Source organism: Phymastichus coffea, unplaced genomic scaffold (assembly GCF_024137745.1).
Source record: "Phymastichus coffea isolate CEN01 unplaced genomic scaffold, Cenicafe_Pcof_1.1 PCOF00045, whole genome shotgun sequence".
NCBI lineage: Eukaryota > Metazoa > Arthropoda > Insecta > Hymenoptera > Eulophidae > Phymastichus > Phymastichus coffea.
In genome coordinates, this window is record NW_026706856.1 from 1,558,521 (window position 1) to 1,582,571 (window position 24,051).

Consider the following 24,051-nt stretch of genomic DNA (forward strand, 5'->3'; position numbering starts at 1 on the left):
AAAATCAACATAATAGAAAAACGAGAAATTCCTCTTTTTAAATCTATTTTTGAACAGTAGTTTTAATTTCTCATAGCGAGAGTATAATGACTTTGATCAATTTGATTAATTAAAGATAACAATTTAGAATATGTCACGGTCTTTCTCCCTCCCTCCCTCCTTCCCTTCCTCCCGCCATTTATATAGAGCTCGTTAATTTTTTTATACGACGATCGACTTTTTTTATCTGCTGATCATTCAAATCACAAGTATTATTTTTCGTTAATTTTATTACAAATTTTTTTACCCGTTTTTGTAATATTCTCCACTGTAGTTTATCATATCCTGGACAGTAATCTGCTTTTAAGAAATTAACAATGTCTCTTTCACATTTTACATTTAATAATTGCAATCTTTCATACAAAGTATGATTTTGTTTCTTTATCCTTTTTTTGGCTTTGGTTTTTAGATTTTTACTGGATTTGTCATTACATTTTCCAAAAACCTCACGAGACACTGGAACTAAAATTATTACTATATAGTAAACAGATTACATTTTTGTATAAATTCTGTTATAATCTCACCTCCATAATCTATATCTTCTGTTATGACTGAAATATTTGCTTGTATAGGATTTTGTTTTGAACTTGAATTTTCAGCTGTTAAAGTTTCTATTACACAATCAGGTTCGATTGTATTAATTGCTTCAATTAAATCAAAAATAGATCGATCCCATTGACCTTTAGTTGAAAAACTGTAAAAGTATTTTGTCTTTTAATAAATGGTTTGACAAATTATCTTTTAAGTGATTAGGTAAAATGTTAGATAAAATACTTTTCAAAATCTTCAATCCATGAAAGTTTTAACCAATCAGCAAGATTTTCAGGTAAGACATAAGCATCTGGTAACCATGGTATCCCAACTTTTTGAAACATTTTAACGTACTTATAAACACTGTCATACCATGCACATGATTTTTTTATTATATGTCTTGAAAGCATCCTGTATTTATAAAATAATTAATAAACTTATAATTATATAAACAAGTAATAATTAGTTAATATTATTTCATTGAAGAATAGATTAAAATTTACCATATTCTGCTTATAACTCCATAAGCAACCATAGCAATAGGCCATGACTGTCCAATGTGTAACCTAGATTTAAAAAAATAAGCTGCTATCATACAAGTAGACTCTACTCTGCACATAAGTTTGGCAAAACCTTGTGTTCTTACTAAAACATATTCAAGAGTCTGTTGTGGAGGAAGACTGACGATGCTATTGTTAATTTCAGTACATTCCTTTAAAAGTTCATATTCTTTGTCTAGAGACATATTCAAATAGTTTAACAAGGCTCTGTTGACTTTTTCCATATGCTTCAGTCCTTTATCACTTCTGAATTTACTTTTCATGCGGTAAATCAATCGACTAAGAAGAGCAGCCTCTGCATGCATTGTTTTGAAATTCTGAAAGTCATTGAGAACTCTGTCAATGACTGTTAAAAATGTTGTTGGATCTAAACCATAAAAAGTAATAAGGCATACATTATTAGGTTTAGAATAGATATTGAAATACCGAGATATGTTCGATAATGAATTGGTTATAGCAAATCATAAAATTTAAAGGTTAGATTCATTGCTTACCAAATTCTCTCACAGAAATATCCCAAGATCTGCATGGTGGACGTTGTAAATTGACCTGGTTCCATAAAATATCCATTGTAGAGAATATTATTCATCTATATTCCAATAATAAAATAAAACTATAGGGCTGTCATTTTGTTGTAAACAAAAGCTAAAGCGAGTTTTCATATGCACATGATCAACACCATAGGCGTTCGGCACAAGTTCGGCACCTTCCGGCTCTGTACGGTCAACTCCACGTGTAGTAGGTTAACACCATTGTCTATAAATAAAAAAAGTCATTTTCAATTAATACCTATAATATTTTTGTAATAAATAATTTATTAATACTTTATATATGTGTTTTTATATCTGAATTTCGATTTTCGTTTCCGTTGAAAAATTACTAATTCTTCGCGAGTATTAATGAATTATTTACAAATGAATAATATTAGTGGTTAACGTACGTAACTAATATTTATTGTGATGTACTATTTTAGTTTTAAGAAGACCGAAGAAATATGTTTCTCCAAACGGCAGAAACTATTGCAATATTACAAAAATAAAATTGGATCGATTAAACATCAATAGATTTATTTAACTATTAATCATTTATTTTATCCATCATCAGCTGACATTTTATAATGTTTTAGTGTTTACTTTTTACGCCGCTTTTTTGATTTGAGGTTTTGGCTTTTTACATTTTAATATTATAGACATATTTTACATTTTGACTGTTGTTTATTTCTAGTTAATATATTTTTTGTTATAAAATAACATTATTTCAAATGTTTAAAGTTTAAATTTGATGGGATTGATAATAAATACAGATAGGTTTAGTATTATTTGGAATATTAGAAAATTTTGTTTGTGGCTCAGAAAGTAGGCGAGCTGGTATAACTTGTTTGCAGCAATTAGGGCATGTAAATAATACAGTTGGACAATAATTAATTGGAGCAGTACAAGGATTGCAACTGAAATAGAAAGAAAAAATATTTAATATTGATCAAATACCTTTTTTAATTTTATTTTTTCTTACATATTATTTTTCCGTAATAGTCTGGAAATATCATCTTTACGACAAGGATCTTTAACTATAACAGACATGTGTGATACTATAATTTATCAGTTTTTGAAAATTGAATTTTGCAAATTTTTTTAGATTAATACAAACTATGAAATTTTGAGAGTTATAAAAACTATGAAATCATTGTCTTTTGTTTCAAATCCAATTTTAACAAACTTCAAATACTATTTGTATAAAGAGCAATAATCAAATTTGAATTTCAATATTTACGAATAAAATATAAAAAATATGCTCTGCATTTCAATTATAACTATTATTCAGGTAATACATTCCACATAATACAACAATGTGCATTTATAAAAAATATGATCTATAAAACGTGCATTAGAATATAAAAAAATTTTTAAATAAAATTAACTTATAATCTATTGAGGTCTGATGAAGTTTTCATAAGCTTTGAGTGTATCTGGATGAGTTCTAGGGATAACAACTGATAAAGCTATCCTAAAATGTTCTTTAGTGATTTGTTCAACATCTTCTTCTACTGCTTTCATACCAGCTTCATTACAGATAGCTTTTATTTCAGCACCTGAATAACCTTCAGTAAGCTCCACTAAATCTTTTAAATTAACATCTTTATCAATTGGAACGCCACGAAGGTTTATTTGGAAAATTTCTAATCTTGTTTCAGCGTCAGGTAAAGGAACATAAATTAGTCTATCAAAACGTCCAGGTCGAAGCAATGCCTGTATAAGTGATTGTTTTGTGAATTATTATAATTATTGCTTATTTAAACTACTGTGTTTTCTCAACAAAGTAAAACTTACTGGATCTATCCTATCTGGTCGATTAGTAGCAGCAATTAGTGTAACGTTTCTTAATGCTGTCACACCATCTAGTTCAGTCAACAACTGAGTAACAATTCTTTCTTGTACGCTGCTTCCAGAAATACCAGAAGATGTGCCTCTTTCCACTGCCAATCCATCAATTTCATCAATAAATATAATTGATGGAGCTACTTGTTGTGCTTTTTTAAAAAGTTCTCTTACTGATTTTTCTGATTCACCCACCCATTTAGAAAATAGTTCTGGTCCCTAAAAAATATACTTTATAATTTATTTTTGATCGTTTCAACATTTCTTTTTTTTTTTTATATAATATTTACCTTGATATTCAAAAAGTTTAACTTGCTTTCTGTTGCCAAAGCTTTTGCAATCATAGTTTTAGAGCAACCAGGAGGGCCAAACATTAGAACTCCTTTAGGAGGTGTAGTATTAAATTTCTTAAATGCTTCTGGGCGTTTCAATGACCATTCTACTGACTGTTTAAGTTTAAGTTTTAGGTCTCTTTGGCCTCCTATATCGGACCATTTAACATTTGGCACATCAATAAGAATTTCTTTCATTGCCGATGGATTAACAATATTTAATGCATTATTAAAATTTTTCCTTGTAACCATAATTTTATTAGAATCATATGGAACATCAGAATGTAAATTATTTCTTATTGCATCCATTTCAGCTGTAGAGCACAGACCTAGTAAATCTGCAGCAATGAAGCCATGAGTTTCATATGATATTTGTTCTATATCTTCATCATTCAGAGTGCAAGGCACTTTTGCAAGTATTTTTTCAATAATTTCTCTTCTTACTTGTCTTGTAGGTACAGACATTTCAAATTCTTTATCTATTCTACCAGGCCTTCTTAGTGATGAATCAACAGTATTAGGTTTTGAAGTTAGTGCCAAGATCATAACATTTTTACTATCTTGTAAATTGTCAATTAATGTTATTAAACTTTCTAATACTTTGTCTTCGTGTTCAGTTTTAGAGTTACTTCTCTTTGGGCACAGTTTGTCAATATTATCTATTAAAATAATAGAAGGAGCTTTGTCAACTGCTTCTTTAAACAAATTAGATAAATCTGTTTCTATAACTTGATGATTCTTGCTGGTAATAGAATGAGAACTAATACGTATAATATTAGCTTCAACTTGTGATAGCAAAACTTCAGAAATCATTGATTTTCCAACCCCAGAAGGACCATATAATAAAATACCTCTACTAATGTGAAAGTTTTCCAAGGTACCACACTTTCCTAATCCCACTAATAAAAGATCTTTCAAATTTTCTATTAAATTTGAATATCCACCAAAAGAGCAGATACGACTATGTCTCTCCAGTTTCTTTGTTTCATTTTTTGGTTCAGTACTTTGGAAAATGGTCCATTTTGTTGAATAAAGTACTTTGTATAAAACTTTACATTCATTTGATAAATTCATCATTGAAAATTGGTTTATTAACTTTTCTTCAGCTTTTATATCTATAATTTTGAAAATAAGCTTTCTTCCATAATATGGAATACATATTCTATTTCCAATAGAAAAAATGTTATTATGGTTATAATTTTTAATCAAAACAGTAAGGTCTGTTGTTAAATGTTCTACACGATTTTTTCCCACTGATTCAATTATAACTTCGTGAGCAAGATGTGGTTCTGATTGTAGTTTTTCTAGTGTCACTGATCCTTCCAAATTGTTTAGTTCCATAGCTGTATAAATTATGAAAATATTTAAATTGAATTCACTTAACTAAATTAAGTACCATTACCATTTTTGGTTAAAAACACAGAATTAAAATTTGTAGTTTTATCACCCATAGGCCAAGCTTTTTTAACTACTACTGCATCCTTATTTGATATTAATACTGGATCCCCTATAGGAATTTTACATTGTTGTAATGCAAACTCAGACATAAAAATAAAGTTATTCAACTCTTTTGTACTCATGAACTTTGGGAGTTCTGAAAAGCAAAATTCAAACAGTTTATTTGAATTGAAATCGATAGTTTATTTCATATTTAATAAAGTTTATTTACCTGTGGATTTGTAAGGTTCCAGAATTGAATGCAGAACATCATCTTTTATAAATCCAGGTTTCCATGGCTCTGAGGGAGGGCAATTCTGTTCATGATCATTTATATCTTTTTGTGCTAAAAATGCTTGACATTTGTCACAATTGACCCACGGGCATGTACTTCTTCTTCCTTTCAAGTGCATGATATTCTAAAAGATACGTTTATTATTCATTCTACAAAAACTTATTAAATATATATCACTTTATAACCTACAAAGTATTATTTTTACATAATATTAAAATTCAGCTTTACGACCATAGCAAACAATTTTCCAATTCACATTGAAGAAATTTTGAGCAGTATAAATACAAGTGCATTAAGCAACATGTATATCTAATTTTAATCGTTTAATAATGTAAATTGCAAAACACGTGTTCATCATCATGATAAATTCGTAAACGAAATACGAATATTGTGCACAATGCGCATGCGGCTTCACTGCAATCGGTGCGGCCTGCAGCATTGTGGCAAAAGGATTACATTTATACCTATATCCGTACCACTTTATGTTATAAATTCATTATCGAAATTATTGTGTGCTTGTATAGTATTCTATTTATATGATTTGTATATTAATTGAATCAACGGGAAAATTACGAGAAAATTAATTAAAACAAAAAAAGGGATTAAAGTAAAGAAAAGAAAAGTAACGACGATGATCAACTTGCCCCGCAATGGAATACATATATGTATATAGGCGGTCAACAAGGCATTAATACTTTAAACCATGCGAGCGTCCGTCCGTTGTTATGATAGCGTGCGGTGAAGCGAGGGGATTAATGGCAAATAAGAGAGCTGCCTGTCAATGTATGCCACTTCAATTCAACCAAACCAGATCCGAAGCACGCCATACACGTCGAGATTCAGTCTTTCCGCGAGCTGGAGCCTACGCGGCCGCTTTGAAAGCAATAACAAACAAGTCGATTGATTTAGTAAATCGTCAATGAGGCACCCTCGACTCTCGCTCTTTTCGTTACATACATAAATGAAAATAAGCCGCGAGACTACTTGTAAAAGCGCTTGCTTGCGTTCTTTCGGCATAATCAATTATGGTTACATGCAGTTCTCGGCTTTGGTGAAAAGATTTACGTAGAATATGTCAATGATTCTTAAACATTTTTTCAATTTCTATTTAAACGTAGATTTTTTAATATGCTCATTTTTATGAAAGTACGTGATGTAAAAGTTGGTTTGAGTTCATTTGAATGAAGTCTTATGAGGATGCGATTTCCTCTGAAAAAGTCAAGTTCTACATTTATTACTTTAATCATTACAATTAGTCTGACCAATGTACATGAAGGTATTGTATGCATACCACTTTTAACTTTGCATCATACTTAATGCTTATTACAAATTTTAAACAGTCGACGGTGATAAGAAGACCAAACCAGAAGCCACAACAACCGAGACACCGAAAAAAATTCACTGCTGTGCGCGGCAGCAAAAAGTGATAGATGTTGGTCACGGCAAGTGATATTTGTTGTCAATTATTATCACGAAATGCATTCGTTCTTCAAACAGTCCTTTCATAGGCTACACTCTAGATTGCATTTCACAGATTCGGTCAATTGGCAATGTCAAGCTTGATATAAGTAATGCGCGCGATGTCCGGTGCATCGTGTTTCATGGCCCGAGTGGAATTGCACTCGTACTCCGTTTTACTTGAAAATGTTTTAGAGGATTTAGCCACTGAACTGCCGATCACTTTTCAAAAAGTTACAAAAGCATCCTAAAAAATGATCAAGGAATTATTTACACATACCAGTTGAATGTATCATTAACAGCTCGTTAGGAGTAGCATAATCGAGTAATCGTACTGAATTTGGAATTGCTGAATAAAACAAATATCGTCTCGTGAACCACAAAAATTTATTGCATTTTTGTAAAAATGTCTTCAAATAAAAGCATTTTAGCTGATTTGAGACGGGAAAATGCTAAATTTGAAAGAAAATTTAAGAAAGTAGACAGCATATTCAAAAACTTTATTTCCAGTGTGTCTATGTCCATCAAGCTGTTACGTTGGGCGATTACTAGTATTCAAAGAATTGTCAAAATAAGTTAATTTTCCTTTACCTATGAATTTATTTTAATTTTCCGAAACTCCCTCTCATATCCCTCAACCCTCCTTAACTGAAATTGATTATTAACTTAGTAAACTGTTAAGGATCGAAGGTCATTTGGTATTATTGCTGATATGAATTGACAGTTATTATAAGATAATGCGCTCACTATTTATCCCAAAGTCAAAATAAACGCTGACGGGACTGCACTTAAGTATGATGTAGCGGCTATAAAAAAACAAACTGTATAATTTTACAAGCCGATCAGACACGTTGAGAGGCTATAAATCTGAAGCCGCGGCATCCGTGCCCACTAAATAAATCGGGCAGGGCAAATTCTTTGGCCCCGCGGGCGCCACCGATCTGCTAAAAATAACCGCGAGTAGGCTATTTCGCTCGCTTCCTTATTACTCATTCTTGCGTTGCCTTTCTCCGCTTCCGAATTCACCACAAATGGACCTTCCCGAGATGTTCGCCTCGTGACTCCTTATCTTTTGTTCTTCAATTAATGATGAAATTTTGGTGCCAATTGGTCAATACTAATTGATTAATATTGAAAATTACAGGCATATCGGGCGATCTGATAAAAATCGACGCTGGCTATTGTAAGAGCTTTTGCCCACGACACTTGTTCGACGATCCTGGAGATGCTAGTAGACCAGCTGTACAGGTGAGACAAAAAGATCTTTCATTCACAGGTACAGTCTTATATGTTTTTTATATTTTATATACCATCAAAATAATCATTATTGTTCGCATATTAATTTGTTAAAATGAAGTCTCATAACTAATGAACCTTTTCTTACAGCCAGAAACTCTATCGGATTAGTATCAGCAGTTATAAATTTGTAAATTACTATATTTACACTTTGTATGTGAATTGCAATCGTATACATTTAATGGCTTCGTATACGTAGCATTCAGTTTTCTATGGAGCTCGTGTGTGAAACTTGAATGTCATATTGGTGTTATAAAGAATTTATATTTATCTCTTTGTTTATTTCCAAGTCAAATACATCATTGTAATACGTACTGGTGTAACACGTGCTTATTCTACAGTATAAAAGTAAAGAACAAAGCGAATGACATACAAATTAAGTATCAGTAGATTTAGCGCAAATATATATTTCTCTTATTATTGAAAAATTGATTTAATATGTAATCGAAGCGTCATATTTTTAATCAAGACATTCTTCCCAACTCGAGTTTGAATACCTTTGGAATGACTTATTTTCGTAGTAATCTAAATATAATTCTTACCTTAATGTATTTGTGGCATAGCACACATTTTTTCTTAGCGTTGGAGCTATTTGCGTACATCTCGGTGGTTATTTTATAAGCTGACCACGCGAGAAAGTTTCTGGTCGAACAAACATTCCTTAACGAAATTTCGAGGATAAAAGTCTTCCATTCGCGTCGCAGTCTGCATTGTATAAATATTCCATTGATGATGTCACGAATTAACAACAATGTTGATTTGTTCGATTCAGAAATGTATGCCGAACATGCTTTGCCGACCGAGAACGGCGAGATTGGAGAGGATCTCGACGATCCAAGGAGTCCGAACGATCGAGGTTGTGGAAACGTGTGATTGTTCCAGTGCTTACGCATGCCGACGAGATCCTTATACCATAGCTCTACACACCGGCACTCCTTATCAAGTTGAAATCGACATCGGTATTTGCATTGGAGCTTGTAGAAGTACGCTCGAAATTGCATTCTATTAAATGCTGCGATTTATATAAATTTGCGAGCTTTCACGATTGATTGCAGAGTACAGTTGCAAGCCATCCAGGAATGCTACGATCAGTGTGCGGGGACCGAATGGTAAAGTGTCTAATTGCTTTTAGCCGATACTTTATCAAACAGTGACTCGTTCGTCGTATTCTTCTAGGTGATGAAATTTATCCAATAATCGATAGATGCTCGTGCGCTGGAAATTGTCATAGAATGGATCACATGGAAACGGTATTAGATTTTAGTGGAATCGAAATTCGAGAAAGTATGAACATAGCAGATGCCAGACCAATCGTTAAGGTAAGCAAATGGCATTTTTTTAATTGATTTCTCTGTATTGTCAAACGAGAAATGTCAATTGAGCAGCAAATAAATGTTGGCAAATGCGTTGGAACTTGTTCTACAAATAACACGGAAACTTGCATAATACACGATAAAAAAAATCCCACCAATTGCCTTGCTGGACTCTTCACTGACAGTCAAAACTGTACACCTGCTAAATTCAAAGTGATCGAATACAGGTATGGATATCATTTTTAAGTGAATTTATTTTAACGTGATTTTTTTTTACAGAACGCGTCGTGGAATTAAACGTGAAATCATCCAAATCACGCAATGCGCATGTGTTTAGTTGAAATGTCACAGGGATGTCAAATTAACAAGACTGTAATAATACTGCTTAAATAGGTAGAAGTAATACATGCAATTTTTTATATATATAGCAGTCATTCGAATCAGTTTTACTGTACTAGTCATTAAAATTGTGTATGGTCACGAAAACATTTGTAGTTTAATTTCCATGCGAATTAAAACAATAAATGTTCTGGTGGAAAATTCAAGAGCGGCAATTCCTTGCAAATCTCTCTCTCTCTCTCTCTCTCTCTCTCTCTCTGTGTTTTCAATAATAGAGCTGCGTGAAAAACTGGACGGTTGAATCATTGCCAAAAATATTTGCCATATCACCTTGCACTTAGAAGATGAAAATTTTAGCAACGAAGTGTGTCAAATCGCTAAGGCCGCTCGCGAAAATCCTTGATACTCGGTGTGCCATTGGACCGCGCGGAGAACAAGCTTCGTAGCTTGAAACGACATGTATCGCCAACGCAGTTGGCATGATCAGGCATAGGGCTCGTTTACCGCGGCAATTGACGGCGAAGGAAGCCATAAACTGCCATACAGGCAATTGTCTCGCTACTCCACTTGATCTCTTGTAGCGTGTTGTTCACTCGCATACATATGCATGCGCGTATATACCATAACTGAGCATAAAGAAGTTGTTCTAGTCGCTACGTTATTTAAATAATTAGAGAACTGAACCAGTTTGTTTAATCTACCATAAAATACCAATACATCTTTCACGCATTGGTATTTTATTAAAAAAAGGAGATTCTCAAGATTAAATAAGAAAGTAATTTAAAGATATAATGGGTGCCAGCATCACGTAGACTTGAGAAAAATATATGTAAGTGCATATGTTACCTGCAAGGAAATAACACGAATGTATAAGAAATTAATCATCGAGCTATATTTAAAAAAGAGCACGGGATTACTTGATCGGTTCGTCGACCGTGCAACGCGTATCGTATCGAGAAAGCTTCAAATAAAGAAGAGGCGTCTTTCGCCGAGAGACTACAAGTTGCTGCTGCATTTTTGCACTAAGCTCCCTGGAATCTCGACGGGCGCCACCAAATCCAATACAGATATCCTTATACGCGCGAAGCTTCATAAATCAGCTGCTTCGATTTGGGCTGTATGAAAGCTGAACAGATTGAGATTTAACGCTCTCTCCCTCTCTCTCTCATATATATATATATATATATATATATAATATTGTTATTGTAACTTCAAAAACTACGTCCACGTAGAACGCTGCAGAGGTAAGCTAGGTACCTGTACGCATTAGTCTTGGTTCCCTGTAGTCATGAATATGCAGACTCACCTTCCCCACCATTTTTTTAAAATAATATAGCAGTTTATTTGGTTGTATTATATATAAGTTTATTATATTTATTTATATTATATATATTTGAGTTATATATATTTTATATATAGAAGTTGAAATATATATATATATATATATATTTAAATTTGGTGATATTATATCACGACTTGGCACTTGAATTATAACACTTTACCAGCTGAAAGTTTAAGGTCAAACCTGAAGTCTGTACTGCGGCTGACGCAATTTAATGCTGCATAAAGTCATTCAGAATTCTTAATGACTACATTCTTTTTCAAATTCTCCCTTCCGTTTAAATGTCAAATATTTACACATGCAGTAAAATAAACTCTTGTGCATACATTACACCTAATAAAATTTAATATATACTTTATTAACAATAGATTAATTCAAGTGTATAAACTACTATATAATTTAGCAAGAATCACTTGGACGCTTTATACGAAATAGTTCCAATATTACGATAAATCATCACATCCGAATTAAAAATAGGAATATAATTAATGATATTTCAAGAGATTGCTCGGAATAACTTTATTTTTCGATCTATGAATAATCCTGAAGACGAGAACGTTATAAGCTGAGATGTAACAATGCCAGTACGCATACAGTGAAATAAGAGGTTAAGTTTGCAAAAACAGATGGAAAGGTAACTCCTTATGTGAGCGATTACGTTATTTCGTATGTTGAAGTTAACGAAGTACGTTCTTGTAACTATCAAGCAAAAGGAAGCAAGTTTGTGATGTTTAACAGTTAGTGGTCACGAGCTTACACGCGGAGCATTTCGATTCCGCGTGGGCCGTCGAATGGTGCGTGCGTGTGCGCCGAAGCGCCGAGAGATTCGACGAATGAGCGCGAGACGCAAGCTCGAAAACACTTCGCGTGGCGCGGTCCACATTTCTGGTCGATTACTAAGCGAACGGCCTATTTGGCCAGCAACAAATGACTCTTGATCTTCTTGGTCTAAGCTCCAGGTTTACCTTTACGGCCTCGCATTTCTGCGACGTCAAATCCCATCGCTAGTTTGTCAATCATATCAACTGTATTCCTGATAGAAAGCTCACGGTGAAGAGCTCGTGAATAATCCCGCCTACTATTTCGTAATAATTGCTCTATTTTTCAAATCTCAGGTAGCGTATTTAGGATATTGTTCGAAACAACGGGATAATAATATTTGTATTTCGTAGGATAATTAATTGGATTCATTGTCTCCGATGAGTGGATAATTCTTATCAAGTGAGTAGGCACAATGAAATTAAATTGGTCGAAGCTCCGAAATAGAGCGTGCGTGCGTGGATGTACAATGATAAACAGGAAGCGCGAGCAGTACCTGGAAAGCGAATTTGAACCACGGGAATCGAACTCGAGGAATGTTAGTGGTAATTTCAAGGCAGTTGCACGTGTGGATTTCCCCCATTCTCGCAGCTTGATCTTGGAAAAATCTTGGCCTGAGAGGGGGTTGCGCACGAAAGAGCGACAGAGAGTGAGCGGGGGAGGCGACGTCGCATAAAGGTGACTCGTTGTGCCGAGCGCCTCCCACACGTGTCGCGTCAACCTCTTCATAATAACGTCTCGCCAAATTATACAGTGACTCGCGCTTCTTCTCGTCTCTCTACGCTTTATTGTACATGTCATTGTTGGTGCAATTTTGCGATAAAACGATGCAGTTGACACTTGTGCTCGCGATTGCATTTATGCTACGTGATGCCTCTACCAGTGCTCATGAGTTGAACGAGGACGTGGAGTCGGGGGTGCAGCAGGCTTGGCATCGCGTCCAAGCCAATGTCGAGCAAGTGCGCGACGAGCTCGACAGTTTGAAGAAAGAAGAAGCACTGCAAAAATTTAAAAAAGTAATTTTTCATAATTCTTCCTTGATTTACCGGTTCTGTATTTTTCAAATGGCCAACAAATTATTTCTTTACGAACCTGTGAAACGGCATTCTTACAAAAAGTTCAATTTTATGTTATTATGCTTGTGCACTTGACCTGATTAATTTGAAAAGTATTGAAAACTAATGTAATATTACAATAAAATAAAAGTTCATTTTTATGATAAATTGACATGCCCAATATTATTTTCAAATTTAAATATTAATGCTCGTTTGCTTCTGTTAGAACGAAGTTAATCATTAGTTTTAGTAAAATATTTGAGAACATAATGTGTATCATAAAAAATACGTAATTTAATTTTCACACTGACTATACGAATATGAGGTTTTTTCACGCTCAAAACTTAAATACTTGGTTAAATAAAGGAGTATACTCAAGTGATGGAGCATATGCTTTTTATTTGAAGATTTTGGGAATCCATAGTAGACAATCAGAACAACATCGCGAAGAACTTCCACCGCAATTCATGACGGAACTTTACAATACAGTAACAAACTCGGAAGGAAAAACACGAAGAAGAAATCCTTTCAATGCCAAAATCGTTCGAAGCTTTATTGAAAAAGGTATACATTTATCAATTTCATATTTTGCTGTAAACAAAACTCTAAACTTAGTGAGAACTTGAAACAGCACATCTCAAAATTGTATACTTCGACTCGTCCTTCCGTTACTCCTGCTAAATGTGGATATTTGATTTTAACATAGCAAATGACTTTTTGGAAATGTTAAAATGCTCTAATACGCTGTAAACAACTGCAATATTTGATATTCATGTACAGTATGGCTTGATATCCTTTTCAGATACTTCGTCCTCCAACGTGTATCTTTTCAATATATCTGATTTGGATGAAAGCGAAGCAATGTTAGAGGCGGAATTGCACTTGTATCGAAGGCGTTCATCACCAGAATCAATGCATCCGTCAGTTCTTACATCACCGCACTATTTGGTAGCGATATAGATTTCTATGAGCGTTTAAACAATATATGATATAATTAATCTAAATGTCGCTTTATTTGTCTAGATAAAAGTTTATCAGATTTTAGCCGACAGGAACATCAATGAGCCAGATCTTCATAGACTGTTAAATGTTCATTATGTCGGGGCATACGCTTCTGGATGGCAGGTAAATATTTTGACTTTTTTTTAGTGAAATTTGCGATCAAAGGAAATTTCAAAATTAGCATTTGCTCTAATCCGGAAGGTATTCAACGTGAAACAAGCAGTTCTTTCATGGCTCTCAAATTCAGCGAACCTTGGCCTCCTTGTAATAGCAACGACAATTTTCGGCGACAGAGTGACAGTAGACTTTTCACGACGCGGCGACGAGTCGCATAACAAACAACCTATTCTAGTTCTGTTCAACGACGATCGTGTAAATGATCAACCGCTACTGCTTGACGAAGATGAGGAAGAAGATGAGCTCGACGAAGCACTGATAGAGAGAAAAAAACGACAAATTGACGGACAGCTGGAATTAGTACCGGAATACGATGAAGAAGAGCGACCGATTTACTTCCGCAGAGAGAAAAAGAGTCGTGGACCTAAGCTACGCGATGAGAATGCTATTGAGATTCCTAGAGGGCACACTGGTGAGTTTTCACTTTTTATCATAGCCGAAGAATATTCTTTCCTGCAAATTAGATATTATGAAAATGTTTTGTTATTAGGAATAGTGTCAAGACGTAGAAGTTTTGATCAAACATTAACCTCGATGGACATCTATCAGCGAGCGATGCTCAGAGAAAAATTGAAGTCGCGAAAGAAGCCCATGCACGAGAGCCAACAACGTCGTCGACACAGCGAGACAGGGCAAAGATCAAAACGAGAAGTTGCCGATTCGCCGAGTCAGTGCCGCAAAGTTGAAACTGAACCATGCTCCAAACGTGAACTTTACGTGAACTTCAAGGAGATTGGTCTTACGGAGATTATTGCACCCGAGGGTTACGCTGCATATCAGTGCAGCGGACATTGCAAGTCGCCACTCAGTCAAGAACAAAAACCCACTAATCATGCGACCATACAGGTGACTTTTATTCCTTTAAATTCACGCGCTTTTCCATTCAATTTATTTTCAACTTTTTCTTTTATCTTATTTATATATTTATTTATTTTTTACTTTGATCCAAAAATTGTGAACACATGAATAATATTGCAGGGAATAGTGCAGAAAATGAATCTCTCTCAAAATGAAGGTGTCCAGATGCCATGCTGTGTTCCAGTAAGTTTGTCAAGTATCTCAATTCTTTACCACGACAATGACAAAGATGGAGTAGTATTGAAAAGTTATGAAGATATGTCGGTGGTTAGTTGTGGATGCCGTTAAAACACTGACGGTTATCGATGAACTTTTGTAGGGAAAATTATGCTTTAACGGAAATGTATATAATTTTTAGCCATTTAATTTAATAGAACTATGAATATTTTATTGCTTGTGTCGCTCAAGACTTTAGTAGTATTCGGAAGTAAGACAGCACAAGCGCATATAGAAAAAATTTAAACATTCCTAAAACAAACTTGATTGAATTTCAATGCGATATTCTCCAAGGATCGTTATCTTACTGCAAATGTAGACAAAACCGTGAAAAAATTTTGTATTTGTTGCTCATCGGCTTATGAATTATTTATACGTTTGCTTTGTATAAGTAACTTAATTTTTTATATAAGGCCCATAATTACATGAGCCATGGTGGTAAAATTAGAACATAAATTTATTGTCTATTTAAAATATAAACGTGAGAAGTGTTCAAGACGACTGGCATGATTTTGTAAAATTATTGTATTTATTTAATATTATTAAAATATAGAGTTGACGTAGATTTTCAACGAATATCATTATTCAGGCAATCATTTCATTACAACGCACAAGTAGCCGGATAATTTTTATGTCAGCATGGTATCATTCAAAGAGTTTCTCGAATTGGCTAAGAGCAAAAGACGAATGCCCGTCATTTTCTTAAGCAGTACATGAGACCAATTTTCCTTTTGCATTTATCAGGAGTTACGAAATTATCGAGTGAATTAGATGAAACAAGCTCGAAAATTCGCTTATTATCGTTAAAGCTTGGACGTTTTCTCACTCCTTTTTCCTTTTCCTACTTTTCTCGTGGTGTTATAGTCTTATATCTCTACGTCATCAACGTTTCGACGCCTCTGCAATCTTGAAATTCGCATCTCTCACTATTTTTAATTCGTCTTAGATTTATGGATTCGGCGATGCGATTAAAAATAGGCGAAGGCGGCACATTCCACGAAATTCGGCTCGATCACGCTTTTTTTATTTTCCTCAGCGTGGCGCCTTTTATTATTGTAGTATTAATTATTATGATACTTTCGAGTAAATAAATCCGAATCCCCAATACAACAAAGCTAAAAATATATATGTAGCGCCCCTGCCTTTAAGCGAAGTACATGCAGTGATCGCAGATTCAAACTTTCGAATAAAAAGTCACACATGGCGCTGACTCATCCAGGAGTAGGTAAGCGTGCACCTGCGCAACCGAGGGATATACGTACACGCTTGTGGGGTTCTCATCGTAGGAGGTGTACTTTTTTGCGCATACATACACGTGGCAGGGTTGCCATGGATACTAGCGTTTGCAAACAGACGCCACGATCCGAATGGCACTTGTCGTGGTAAGGTGGTATGGACTGGAGCACCTCGGACTTTGACGTCACTGGAAAAAAGGTGAGAGATAAAAGAGAGACGATGCACCGCTCGCGGCTCGACCGTTATACATGCCTCTCGCTTCAATCGCTTGGGAACAGGTTCTCCTTTCATCCTATCCTGCAAATTGCCGTACGCACTTACACACGCACGCACGCACGCACATACGGATAAACACACTTGTATACCTGGATGCGCGCCATATCCGTGGCATGCTAGTCGCGCACATCTATGGGTCGCGACATGATGTGCATATACACCGAGGCTTCAATGTTTCTTTATATTCATTTTTCTACCGTTGTTTGAGTGGCGTATTTCCTGTTTTTATTGCTTTGCTGCTTATCTTCCATAGTTTACTGTTCATTATGAGTTCAAAAGATGAAGTAAGATTTTTTAAGGTACGATTAATATGTACAATTTGAATACATTGAGCTCATTTATATTTGAATTGAAAATGTATCAAAACATTTTTGTTTTAATGATGATAGGACATCGTCATAGCAATTAATGTTGGTTTTATCAATTCTATACTATTTCAGCTTCACTCTTTAGTAAATTATTAGTCTTCTTAAGTTAATATAAATTTTTCAGATTCCAATTTTTCACATACGCGAATTGGTTATTTACATTTAAGCATGTGTGTGTGCGCGCGCGCGTGTGTGTGTATGTGTGCGTGTGTATTCAAGATTGATTGCGTTAATTAAAGTTATTATGGGATAAAAAGAAGTTTCCAAGTCATATATCTACTACATTATTCATCATTCTATACGCTGTGTACATATAACGAAATAATAGAATATGCAATGTCGTTTAACGATGATTTTTAACTAATTTAAAAAAAATCGTAAGTCGGTAATGATCTTGCGCGCGTTTCACTTGCAGCTAATTCCAAGATTAGGACGTCGAGCAAATCAAAGCAGCGTACAAGAGGAAAAATCCGACGATGACTTACTGGATAGTCCGGATTCATTGTCGTCGGGGAAATTATTGGCGAAGACGCAGGGACCGCCACCGGTACCACCTCGAGCTCGGAAAACTGGCTGGGGCGATGATCCCAAGAGTGCTAAGTAAGTTGATCTTGCGAGCTTTTAAGCAAGTGTATACATTAATTATCTTATTCATTACTACGTTACTGTTTTTCTTAGACATCGAAGTAACACGGCATCAATCGACCAGTAAGTCGAGTAGTTAAACTATTTTGCTTTTTGCTTTACAAAATTCAATAAGAAAAGGCATATTTGTTACAGTGAACGATTTTTAAGCAACAATAAAAATACAAAAGAAGATGGTAATAATTATAATCATATAGATTGCCTATTGCGATTAGAACCATTTTTAATACATCAATTGTTTCGTTGATAGATATCCCGGTGATACCAGACTTAGATGAAATAATTGAGGACACTGATGCACTGGATATCTCGCACATCCCAAAGTAAGTTATAAAATTACTTATTTTCAAAGTGCAAATGATAATTGTCAAATATTGGTAGAATTGGAGTTAATCGAGCAGCTGCGGCTTACAAGGAACTCGGCTCAGATCTTGACAAAAACAAGCTGTCATCAATGCTTGATGGTGTTGATCTAAGTCTTCTTACGGAACAGTTATACGCTGAGAATCTCGTTCAAGAACCCGATGAAGTCTGGACGTGGGAATCTTTGTTTACCCAAGTAGCTTCGGAAATAAACAGTGAATGGCAAACGAAAGCCAATGAAAAACCGCAGTGAATAACGTATTGTTAACAAACAATGTGTGGCCATGGAAAGGTTTAATATTTGTATTCACTATTGAATTGTATACAATCACTTTATCATAATGTCAATTGTGTAATTTATATTTCTGGTTGTTTAAAATTTGGAACGATGATGTTTGTCGTAAGATCAGCATTATCAAAGCTAATTTTTGATAAACTGTAATTTTTAAGACATTAGAGAAAATTCAGCTCTAATAATTGTAAGCTTTAGTGTAAAATATCTCAAAATAAAAATTAAATATGTTGCGAACAATATTAAAATAATAAAATGAATTGAATTTATTTATTCAATCAAAAGAAATGGCATACTGCGTAACAGCAGCGCCTTTCATATGGAAGTGACCAATTACCTCGTCTGACCTATTCGATTACCCCCCAATTTGGAAATCGCGGTAGTTCGAGGAGCGACGTGAAGACTCAACCGTGCAGACCAAGCAATGTCCGCGGCGTGATTGCTCCCAAGAGAGCTCACGTACACGGATCTGCCGGGCGCATCGGGAGCCCAACACAAGCTACTTGAAGCGACCACGTGACAACACCCACTGAGCAGATCTGCCATATATCTACTTTTAGCGATCAATGTTCAGCTGTGCCATCACTAGCACACACTTCCGATAGTAGTCGACGACTACTCCTCTTATATATGAATCGCCGACAATTATAGCCGCTCGCGGGACACGTTTGTATCGGTTTATCCATCTAGTGGACAACTACTGCCACTAAAAAAGAGCGCAACAAATCAAATCGTACGAGAGATTTACACATTTACCAATAAATTAATCGAGCTCAATTAACACTTTATATTATACATTTTTTAGTCGTTATTTAACAATCTACAGTAAACCAATTTATGAATAATTAAAATAAGTAACTGTTTGAAACAATAGTATAGTTGCAAAATGTTATTCTTGCAACTGCAACAAAATTCACTTAATAAAAACTGTTATGACGTTCCATAACCATAAACTAATAAGAAAGATCTATGATAAAGTACTGAAAGTCAATAAAACCATACTGAAAGTAAATATGGTAATAATATAGAATTTTAATTAATATATTGATGCTTTGAAGAAATGGGCTCACAATTTTCAAGAATAAAAAACGTTTCCACACAATATAAAGATTACCCCCCAGGATGTGTCCCTTGCCCACATGGAAACACCCCAGGAAATCCTGGTACTTTTGAAGAAATTCACAAGAAATTTGATAGTCTCAATCCCAAGCCTTTTCACGGTGTTAGAATTATAAAAAAAATTATTCTCAGCAAACATTTTTATGTCACTCACACAATTGGTATCAAATCTGATAGTTTATTATTGTTGGATGAAAAATCTCAATTCGACAAGGAAGAGCAGTTTGAGGGATATAAATTTGGAGCTTCATATGTTGGAACAAAAAGAGTTGGATATGCAGAGAAATATCCAATTCTTGATGGTGAAATTTTGCCAAATGGTGATTTAAAAGCAAACTTTGTTCATACTCTTGGTTGCAGATGTAGAATAAAAGTTTCAACGCAAGTAAAGAAAAGAGCTTATAAGAATCTCAAATTCACAACAGAATATCGATTAGACGATTTAACTTTGTCAGCTACATTGGTGGATCCTAAAATTTTAAAACAAGAAGGGGTCCTCATCTTGCAATACCTCCAAGCAATCACACCAAGAATAACACTGGGAGCTGAAATAGCATACAACAGAATACCTAATTTATCAAAACAACAATCAAATATTGCTTGTGCATTTCGGTACAGTACAGGATTCCGTACAATTTCTGCTACAGTAAGTCCTGCTGGATTTCGACTTTGTTATCATCAAAGACAAAGTTCACAGTTGCAAATGGGTGTAGAATTACAATCAAATATCATAAAACCTGATTGTAAAGCTAGATTATTTTATCAACTTCATTTACCAGCAGCAGATATGCTTTTCAAAGGATTTGTAGATACTCATTGGAAACTTGGTGCTGTTTTTGAAAAAAAACTCTATCCAATACCAGAGGCATCACTAATGCTGAGTGCACTTTTGGATCACTCCAAGCAAAATGTAAGTGTTGGCATTGGATTAAACATTGTTGGATAGTTATTATATGTCAAATACTAAATATTTATAATTAAAAAATAAAAATACATTGTAAACATTAATATTGTTGTAAAACTTTGTTATTAATAAAACTCAATTATCCTGGTATAAACAAACTAGATACCATTTATTTAACTTATGCTTATACTTTATTTTTATTTTACAACATGATGTCTCATTTGCATATTTCAGAAACAAACTTGTTATAAAATTGAATTTCAAAAATAAAGAAAATAAAGCATATACTTATATCAGATAACAAACTGATAACATATTTACATTTATCTCTTGCAAATGGTATGATTGCCAATTATTTAGCTTTTACTTGATTTTTTATATAAAAATGTTCAAGAAAGTTAGAATTTTAACTCCCTAATTTTAATTATTCATCTTCATTTGCTATCCTTTCATTATCTTCCTCCATGTTATTGTGCACTTGTAAATTTGACTTTGATTCATCAAAATTCATTAGAGCTTTTTCACTTATGAGACCATATGTATCATCCGCATGTTCTAGTATTTCACAAATAAGTGGTGATTCAACACCTAATACATATTCACATGAAGTAGGTTCAAGTAAATACAGTGACACACTAGATTGACTTCCCATAGGATTAGTAACACACTTCAATTTTACCTGTAATAAAAGTAAAGCAAAAAAAGTTATATTAATTTTCAATTAGGTATTACAATGTTTAAGATTATATTCAATTTTAAACATATAAATGAATTACTTACTTCTGTTTGACGAGGTTTTCCAGTTAAATCACAAATTGAACCATCACTGTAGAAATGAGAAACTTGCTTTCTCTTACCAATAGGTTTTGGCTTTTTGTTGGTATTAACTTCTATCCATTCTATATGTTTTTGTTTATTAAACACTCCTAAACTTAAAACTTTCTTGTTCCCTCCACTTTCGATATGGTATTGACTAACTGTACGACCATAGCAAAATTCGTATTTCCACCAACCATTACCCTAAAATAAAAAATAATTGAATTGATACTTTTCTCAATAAATTTATTATGTTCATTTTTGTTTATTACCCACCCCATTCAAACAGTTTTGTCCACTCAAAAAGTTTCGAATTGAATTGCTTTTAGCCAATTCATTTCCTTCTTCAGTTGATGGATTGAGAACATCATCAAGAGTGAATTGCTTTCCATTTGAATCTATTGGGTGAACTTCAACTCTCAATTGAGGCTGGCCATCCTACAAAAATTACAATCTGATTGCAAAACCTTCTCAAAAATCTATATTAAACATTCTAGATGTCCTATTGTAAAATAATACTTTGTAGTAAACTCATTGAGATTTGAAACAAAACAAAGTTTCAGAAATATAATGAAGATAATGTTAATAATTAATAAGAAAATATTAAACTGGTTTATAGGCTTAGTTTTTGTTGTTTTAGAAGCTTATGTTAGTAGAAGGATTAGTTTAAAAATATTATTGAAGCAGCTTGATATTTCACCTTGAACATAGTTTGTAATAAGCACTTGCCCGGTTAAAAATGCAAAAAATATTCTAACCTGACTATCCTTATCTATACGGAAGATCAGATTGACTTTTTGAGGCTTCTCATCCTGAAGAAAAAATAATCAGCACACATCCTTTTGCAAATTCTTATAAAAATTTGCACCAATGTATTATTTTTGTTTGAAACAAAGTTTTAAAAAATTGCAATATTCAATATTATTAATCAGTAAACTATACTATAGTAAGCTTGTTATAATGAAACAAAAAAACAGAAAAAGAAACAATCATATTATTGAAAAGAACTAACATAGGGTCTTGATACTGAAAATAAAGATAAAAATTATTAAATTCCTTAAGGTCTTATTAAATTACCATCACTTTCTGTTGCCTTAATTTTAAGCTTTCTGATTCCATAACCATTAACGATAATGGTTTTTTAGGTGCATCATCTATGGGTCTGCAATTAATCTTGTGCTCTCCAGTATCTTGTGGTTTGTAATCAGGATGGTTACACAGTAATGGTGTAAGAACGATAGTTTCATATTCACAAGTAGCAGTTTCTTTAACGGAATAAATTTCTTGTTTTCCATGTTGATAACACACATATAAAACTTTGATGGACCTGGGCTTATTGTTTATATCACACATAGTTCCATCTGACATTTCAATCTCAACATAGGGCATATTGACCCCATCGATTTTTTTTAAAGGAATCTCAGACTTCCTATTTGGATTCTTAGAATATTCATTATATTCTCCAATCAGTTTTTTTACTTGAAAAGCATCAAATTTTCCCAATTCATATTTCTGAACTTTAACTTTTTTCCCATCACGTTCTTCATGGTATTGCTGTACATATCTTCCATGACAAAGTTCATAAGTCCAGTAAGATTCTATCTATAATATGAATTTTTATTAAATATTATCAAAAATATATAACTAAAAGTCTATCATAATAACTTGAATTATTGAAATCACATAATATAAATTATTTACCCTGTAAGAGCATGCATTCTGATCAAACAATACTGATAAATATTCTATAGGGTTTGGCCCAGTATATACCATATTTGGCTTAAGTTCATTTTCTGATACTTCTGGAATGAAGCAATGATATTTCTCATTGTTTGCTGATGTTATCGTATATGACTCTGCATTTGCCTGAGTATCCTAAAAGAATAAATAGTATCATTTAAACAATAATAAGTAGTTAACTCTAAGTAGATACACAGCCGTTTAAAATAAACAAATAACTTCTGTGTTAACATTAAGAAAGATAATATTTGCTTGTATTGTCTGTTGCCTGTATATTAAAAAAAAGACTAGAAGCAATACAATTCTTGTATAACCTTAAAAAACTTTACAAAAATACAGCGTAAAAAATAAACAATTACTAATTTGAACATGATACTTACAAGTAAATCAGATACAGTTTTTCCAGGCCAGTTTATTTTGAACAAGACAGTATCATCAAAAGCTTTCAAATCGTAGCCAAATGTGGAAACAAAAATATTGATAATGAAAAAGACATGATAAATGTAAGTCCAATGCATTTTGCCAGTCTTTATTCCACTTGCTTAAACTTTTGCACTCTTAATTTTTACATATTTCGTCAACGAGAAGTGCTATTACCATTGTTAGGTATCAGTTTATAAAAAAAACTTGATGCATTACCGCGTTGATACGATACTCGCAAGCTTCACGATGTGCATGCGTGGATTGAAAACGACAGTTCAGCGTGCGTAGACGTTCTAGGGTTCTAGACGTTTTGCTTCGAGCTCGTGATTAAACTCACAACAGTCGATATATCAAGTCCACGTGCTGTGTTACGACTCGCTTATCCGCATATATTTTATTAATAATTGACCAATCAGGTTTTTAAC

General features: G+C 33.7%; 7 protein-coding genes across 8 annotated transcripts; 4 read left to right on the forward strand and 3 right to left on the reverse strand.

The window, feature by feature from the left end:
- Positions 1–27: 27 nt before the first annotated feature.
- Positions 28–2,176, reverse strand: LOC131664722 (uncharacterized). Its single transcript, XM_058936024.1, has 5 exons — positions 1,625–2,176; positions 1,074–1,497; positions 814–981; positions 564–733; positions 28–501 (listed from the first exon to the last, which is right to left on the reverse strand). Exons 1-5 carry the CDS (start codon positions 1,698–1,700, stop codon positions 179–181), a joined length of 1,161 nt encoding a protein of 386 aa, XP_058792007.1. The 5' UTR covers positions 1,701–2,176; the 3' UTR covers positions 28–178.
- A 323-nt stretch (positions 2,177–2,499) lies between these two features.
- On the reverse strand, positions 2,500–5,932 carry LOC131664749 (ATPase family gene 2 protein homolog A). The gene is made up of 6 exons (XM_058936078.1): positions 5,759–5,932; positions 5,507–5,693; positions 5,240–5,431; positions 3,796–5,180; positions 3,458–3,724; positions 2,500–3,376 (listed from the first exon to the last, which is right to left on the reverse strand). The coding sequence occupies exons 2-6, from the start codon at positions 5,685–5,687 to the stop codon at positions 3,056–3,058; spliced, it is 2,346 nt and encodes a 781-aa protein (XP_058792061.1). The 5' UTR covers positions 5,688–5,693; positions 5,759–5,932; the 3' UTR covers positions 2,500–3,055.
- Positions 5,933–6,430: 498 nt separating this feature from the next.
- On the forward strand, positions 6,431–10,167 carry LOC131664773 (uncharacterized). The gene is made up of 8 exons (XM_058936127.1): positions 6,431–6,845; positions 6,910–7,011; positions 8,172–8,275; positions 9,096–9,306; positions 9,379–9,432; positions 9,500–9,642; positions 9,709–9,863; positions 9,916–10,167. The coding sequence occupies exons 1-8, from the start codon at positions 6,761–6,763 to the stop codon at positions 9,971–9,973; spliced, it is 912 nt and encodes a 303-aa protein (XP_058792110.1). The 5' UTR covers positions 6,431–6,760; the 3' UTR covers positions 9,974–10,167.
- Positions 10,168–12,856: 2,689 nt separating this feature from the next.
- Positions 12,857–15,945, forward strand: LOC131664764 (bone morphogenetic protein 4-like). Its single transcript, XM_058936110.1, has 7 exons — positions 12,857–13,152; positions 13,599–13,755; positions 13,994–14,139; positions 14,215–14,316; positions 14,395–14,782; positions 14,861–15,216; positions 15,349–15,945. Exons 1-7 carry the CDS (start codon positions 12,931–12,933, stop codon positions 15,514–15,516), a joined length of 1,539 nt encoding a protein of 512 aa, XP_058792093.1. The 5' UTR covers positions 12,857–12,930; the 3' UTR covers positions 15,517–15,945.
- An 862-nt stretch (positions 15,946–16,807) lies between these two features.
- Positions 16,808–18,852, forward strand: LOC131664778 (intraflagellar transport protein 43 homolog). The gene is made up of 6 exons (XM_058936135.1): positions 16,808–16,878; positions 17,740–17,924; positions 18,003–18,032; positions 18,105–18,145; positions 18,220–18,292; positions 18,351–18,852. Exons 1-6 carry the CDS (start codon positions 16,837–16,839, stop codon positions 18,583–18,585), a joined length of 606 nt encoding a protein of 201 aa, XP_058792118.1. The 5' UTR covers positions 16,808–16,836; the 3' UTR covers positions 18,586–18,852.
- An 832-nt stretch (positions 18,853–19,684) lies between these two features.
- LOC131664809 (mitochondrial import receptor subunit TOM40 homolog 2-like) lies at positions 19,685–20,689 on the forward strand. Its single transcript, XM_058936201.1, has 2 exons — positions 19,685–19,846; positions 19,958–20,689. The coding sequence occupies exons 1-2, from the start codon at positions 19,685–19,687 to the stop codon at positions 20,687–20,689; spliced, it is 894 nt and encodes a 297-aa protein (XP_058792184.1).
- A 103-nt stretch (positions 20,690–20,792) lies between these two features.
- Positions 20,793–23,892, reverse strand: LOC131664753 (endoplasmic reticulum lectin 1). 2 transcript variants are annotated; one of them, XM_058936084.1, is made up of 7 exons: positions 23,584–23,892; positions 23,165–23,338; positions 22,541–23,065; positions 22,222–22,275; positions 21,740–21,901; positions 21,428–21,667; positions 20,793–21,326 (listed from the first exon to the last, which is right to left on the reverse strand). In XM_058936084.1, exons 1-7 carry the CDS (start codon positions 23,719–23,721, stop codon positions 21,072–21,074), a joined length of 1,548 nt encoding a protein of 515 aa, XP_058792067.1. In that variant the 5' UTR covers positions 23,722–23,892; the 3' UTR covers positions 20,793–21,071. The 2 variants fall into 2 exon arrangements, with proteins under 2 accessions (XP_058792067.1, XP_058792068.1); XM_058936085.1 differs by lacking the exon at positions 22,222–22,275.
- Between the last annotated feature and the right edge of the window lie 159 nt (positions 23,893–24,051).

What these genes read in the sequence shown, in the direction of transcription:
- LOC131664722 (XM_058936024.1), bottom strand. Translation starts at nt 1,700, where the DNA reads ATGGATATTTTATGGAACCAGGTCAATTTACAACGTCCACCATGCAGA. An exon ending in GGAGTTATAAGCAGAATATG is followed by an intron (nt 982 to 1,073) that starts GTAAATTTTAAT and finishes TTATAAATACAG; the next exon opens with GATGCTTTCAAGACATATAA. An exon ending in TGGATTGAAGATTTTGAAAA is followed by an intron (nt 734 to 813) that starts GTATTTTATCTA and finishes ATACTTTTACAG; the next exon opens with TTTTTCAACTAAAGGTCAAT.
- LOC131664749 (XM_058936078.1), bottom strand. Translation starts at nt 5,687, where the DNA reads ATGCACTTGAAAGGAAGAAGAAGTACATGCCCGTGGGTCAATTGTGAC. An exon ending in TGTGTTTTTAACCAAAAATG is followed by an intron (nt 5,181 to 5,239) that starts GTAATGGTACTT and finishes TAATTTATACAG; the next exon opens with CTATGGAACTAAACAATTTG. An exon ending in TAAACTTTTTGAATATCAAG is followed by an intron (nt 3,725 to 3,795) that starts GTAAATATTATA and finishes TATATTTTTTAG; the next exon opens with GGACCAGAACTATTTTCTAA.
- LOC131664773 (XM_058936127.1), top strand. Translation starts at nt 6,761, where the DNA reads ATGAGGATGCGATTTCCTCTGAAAAAGTCAAGTTCTACATTTATTACT. An exon ending in TTGCATTGGAGCTTGTAGAA is followed by an intron (nt 9,307 to 9,378) that starts GTACGCTCGAAA and finishes GATTGATTGCAG; the next exon opens with AGTACAGTTGCAAGCCATCC. An exon ending in TTCAAAGTGATCGAATACAG is followed by an intron (nt 9,864 to 9,915) that starts GTATGGATATCA and finishes TTTTTTTTACAG; the next exon opens with AACGCGTCGTGGAATTAAAC.
- LOC131664764 (XM_058936110.1), top strand. Translation starts at nt 12,931, where the DNA reads ATGTCATTGTTGGTGCAATTTTGCGATAAAACGATGCAGTTGACACTT. An exon ending in CATACGCTTCTGGATGGCAG is followed by an intron (nt 14,317 to 14,394) that starts GTAAATATTTTG and finishes CTAATCCGGAAG; the next exon opens with GTATTCAACGTGAAACAAGC. An exon ending in CTAATCATGCGACCATACAG is followed by an intron (nt 15,217 to 15,348) that starts GTGACTTTTATT and finishes ATAATATTGCAG; the next exon opens with GGAATAGTGCAGAAAATGAA.
- LOC131664778 (XM_058936135.1), top strand. Translation starts at nt 16,837, where the DNA reads ATGGACTGGAGCACCTCGGACTTTGACGTCACTGGAAAAAAG. An exon ending in TTGACGTCACTGGAAAAAAG is followed by an intron (nt 16,879 to 17,739) that starts GTGAGAGATAAA and finishes TTTCACTTGCAG; the next exon opens with CTAATTCCAAGATTAGGACG. An exon ending in TAAAAATACAAAAGAAGATG is followed by an intron (nt 18,146 to 18,219) that starts GTAATAATTATA and finishes TTTCGTTGATAG; the next exon opens with ATATCCCGGTGATACCAGAC.
- LOC131664809 (XM_058936201.1), top strand. Translation starts at nt 19,685, where the DNA reads ATGGGCTCACAATTTTCAAGAATAAAAAACGTTTCCACACAATATAAA. An exon ending in ATCCCAAGCCTTTTCACGGT is followed by an intron (nt 19,847 to 19,957) that starts GTTAGAATTATA and finishes CAATTCGACAAG; the next exon opens with GAAGAGCAGTTTGAGGGATA.
- LOC131664753 (XM_058936084.1), bottom strand. Translation starts at nt 23,721, where the DNA reads ATGCATTGGACTTACATTTATCATGTCTTTTTCATTATCAATATTTTT. An exon ending in AAACTGTATCTGATTTACTT is followed by an intron (nt 23,339 to 23,583) that starts GTAAGTATCATG and finishes TTATTCTTTTAG; the next exon opens with GATACTCAGGCAAATGCAGA. An exon ending in TAAGGCAACAGAAAGTGATG is followed by an intron (nt 22,276 to 22,540) that starts GTAATTTAATAA and finishes TTTTTTCTTCAG; the next exon opens with GATGAGAAGCCTCAAAAAGT.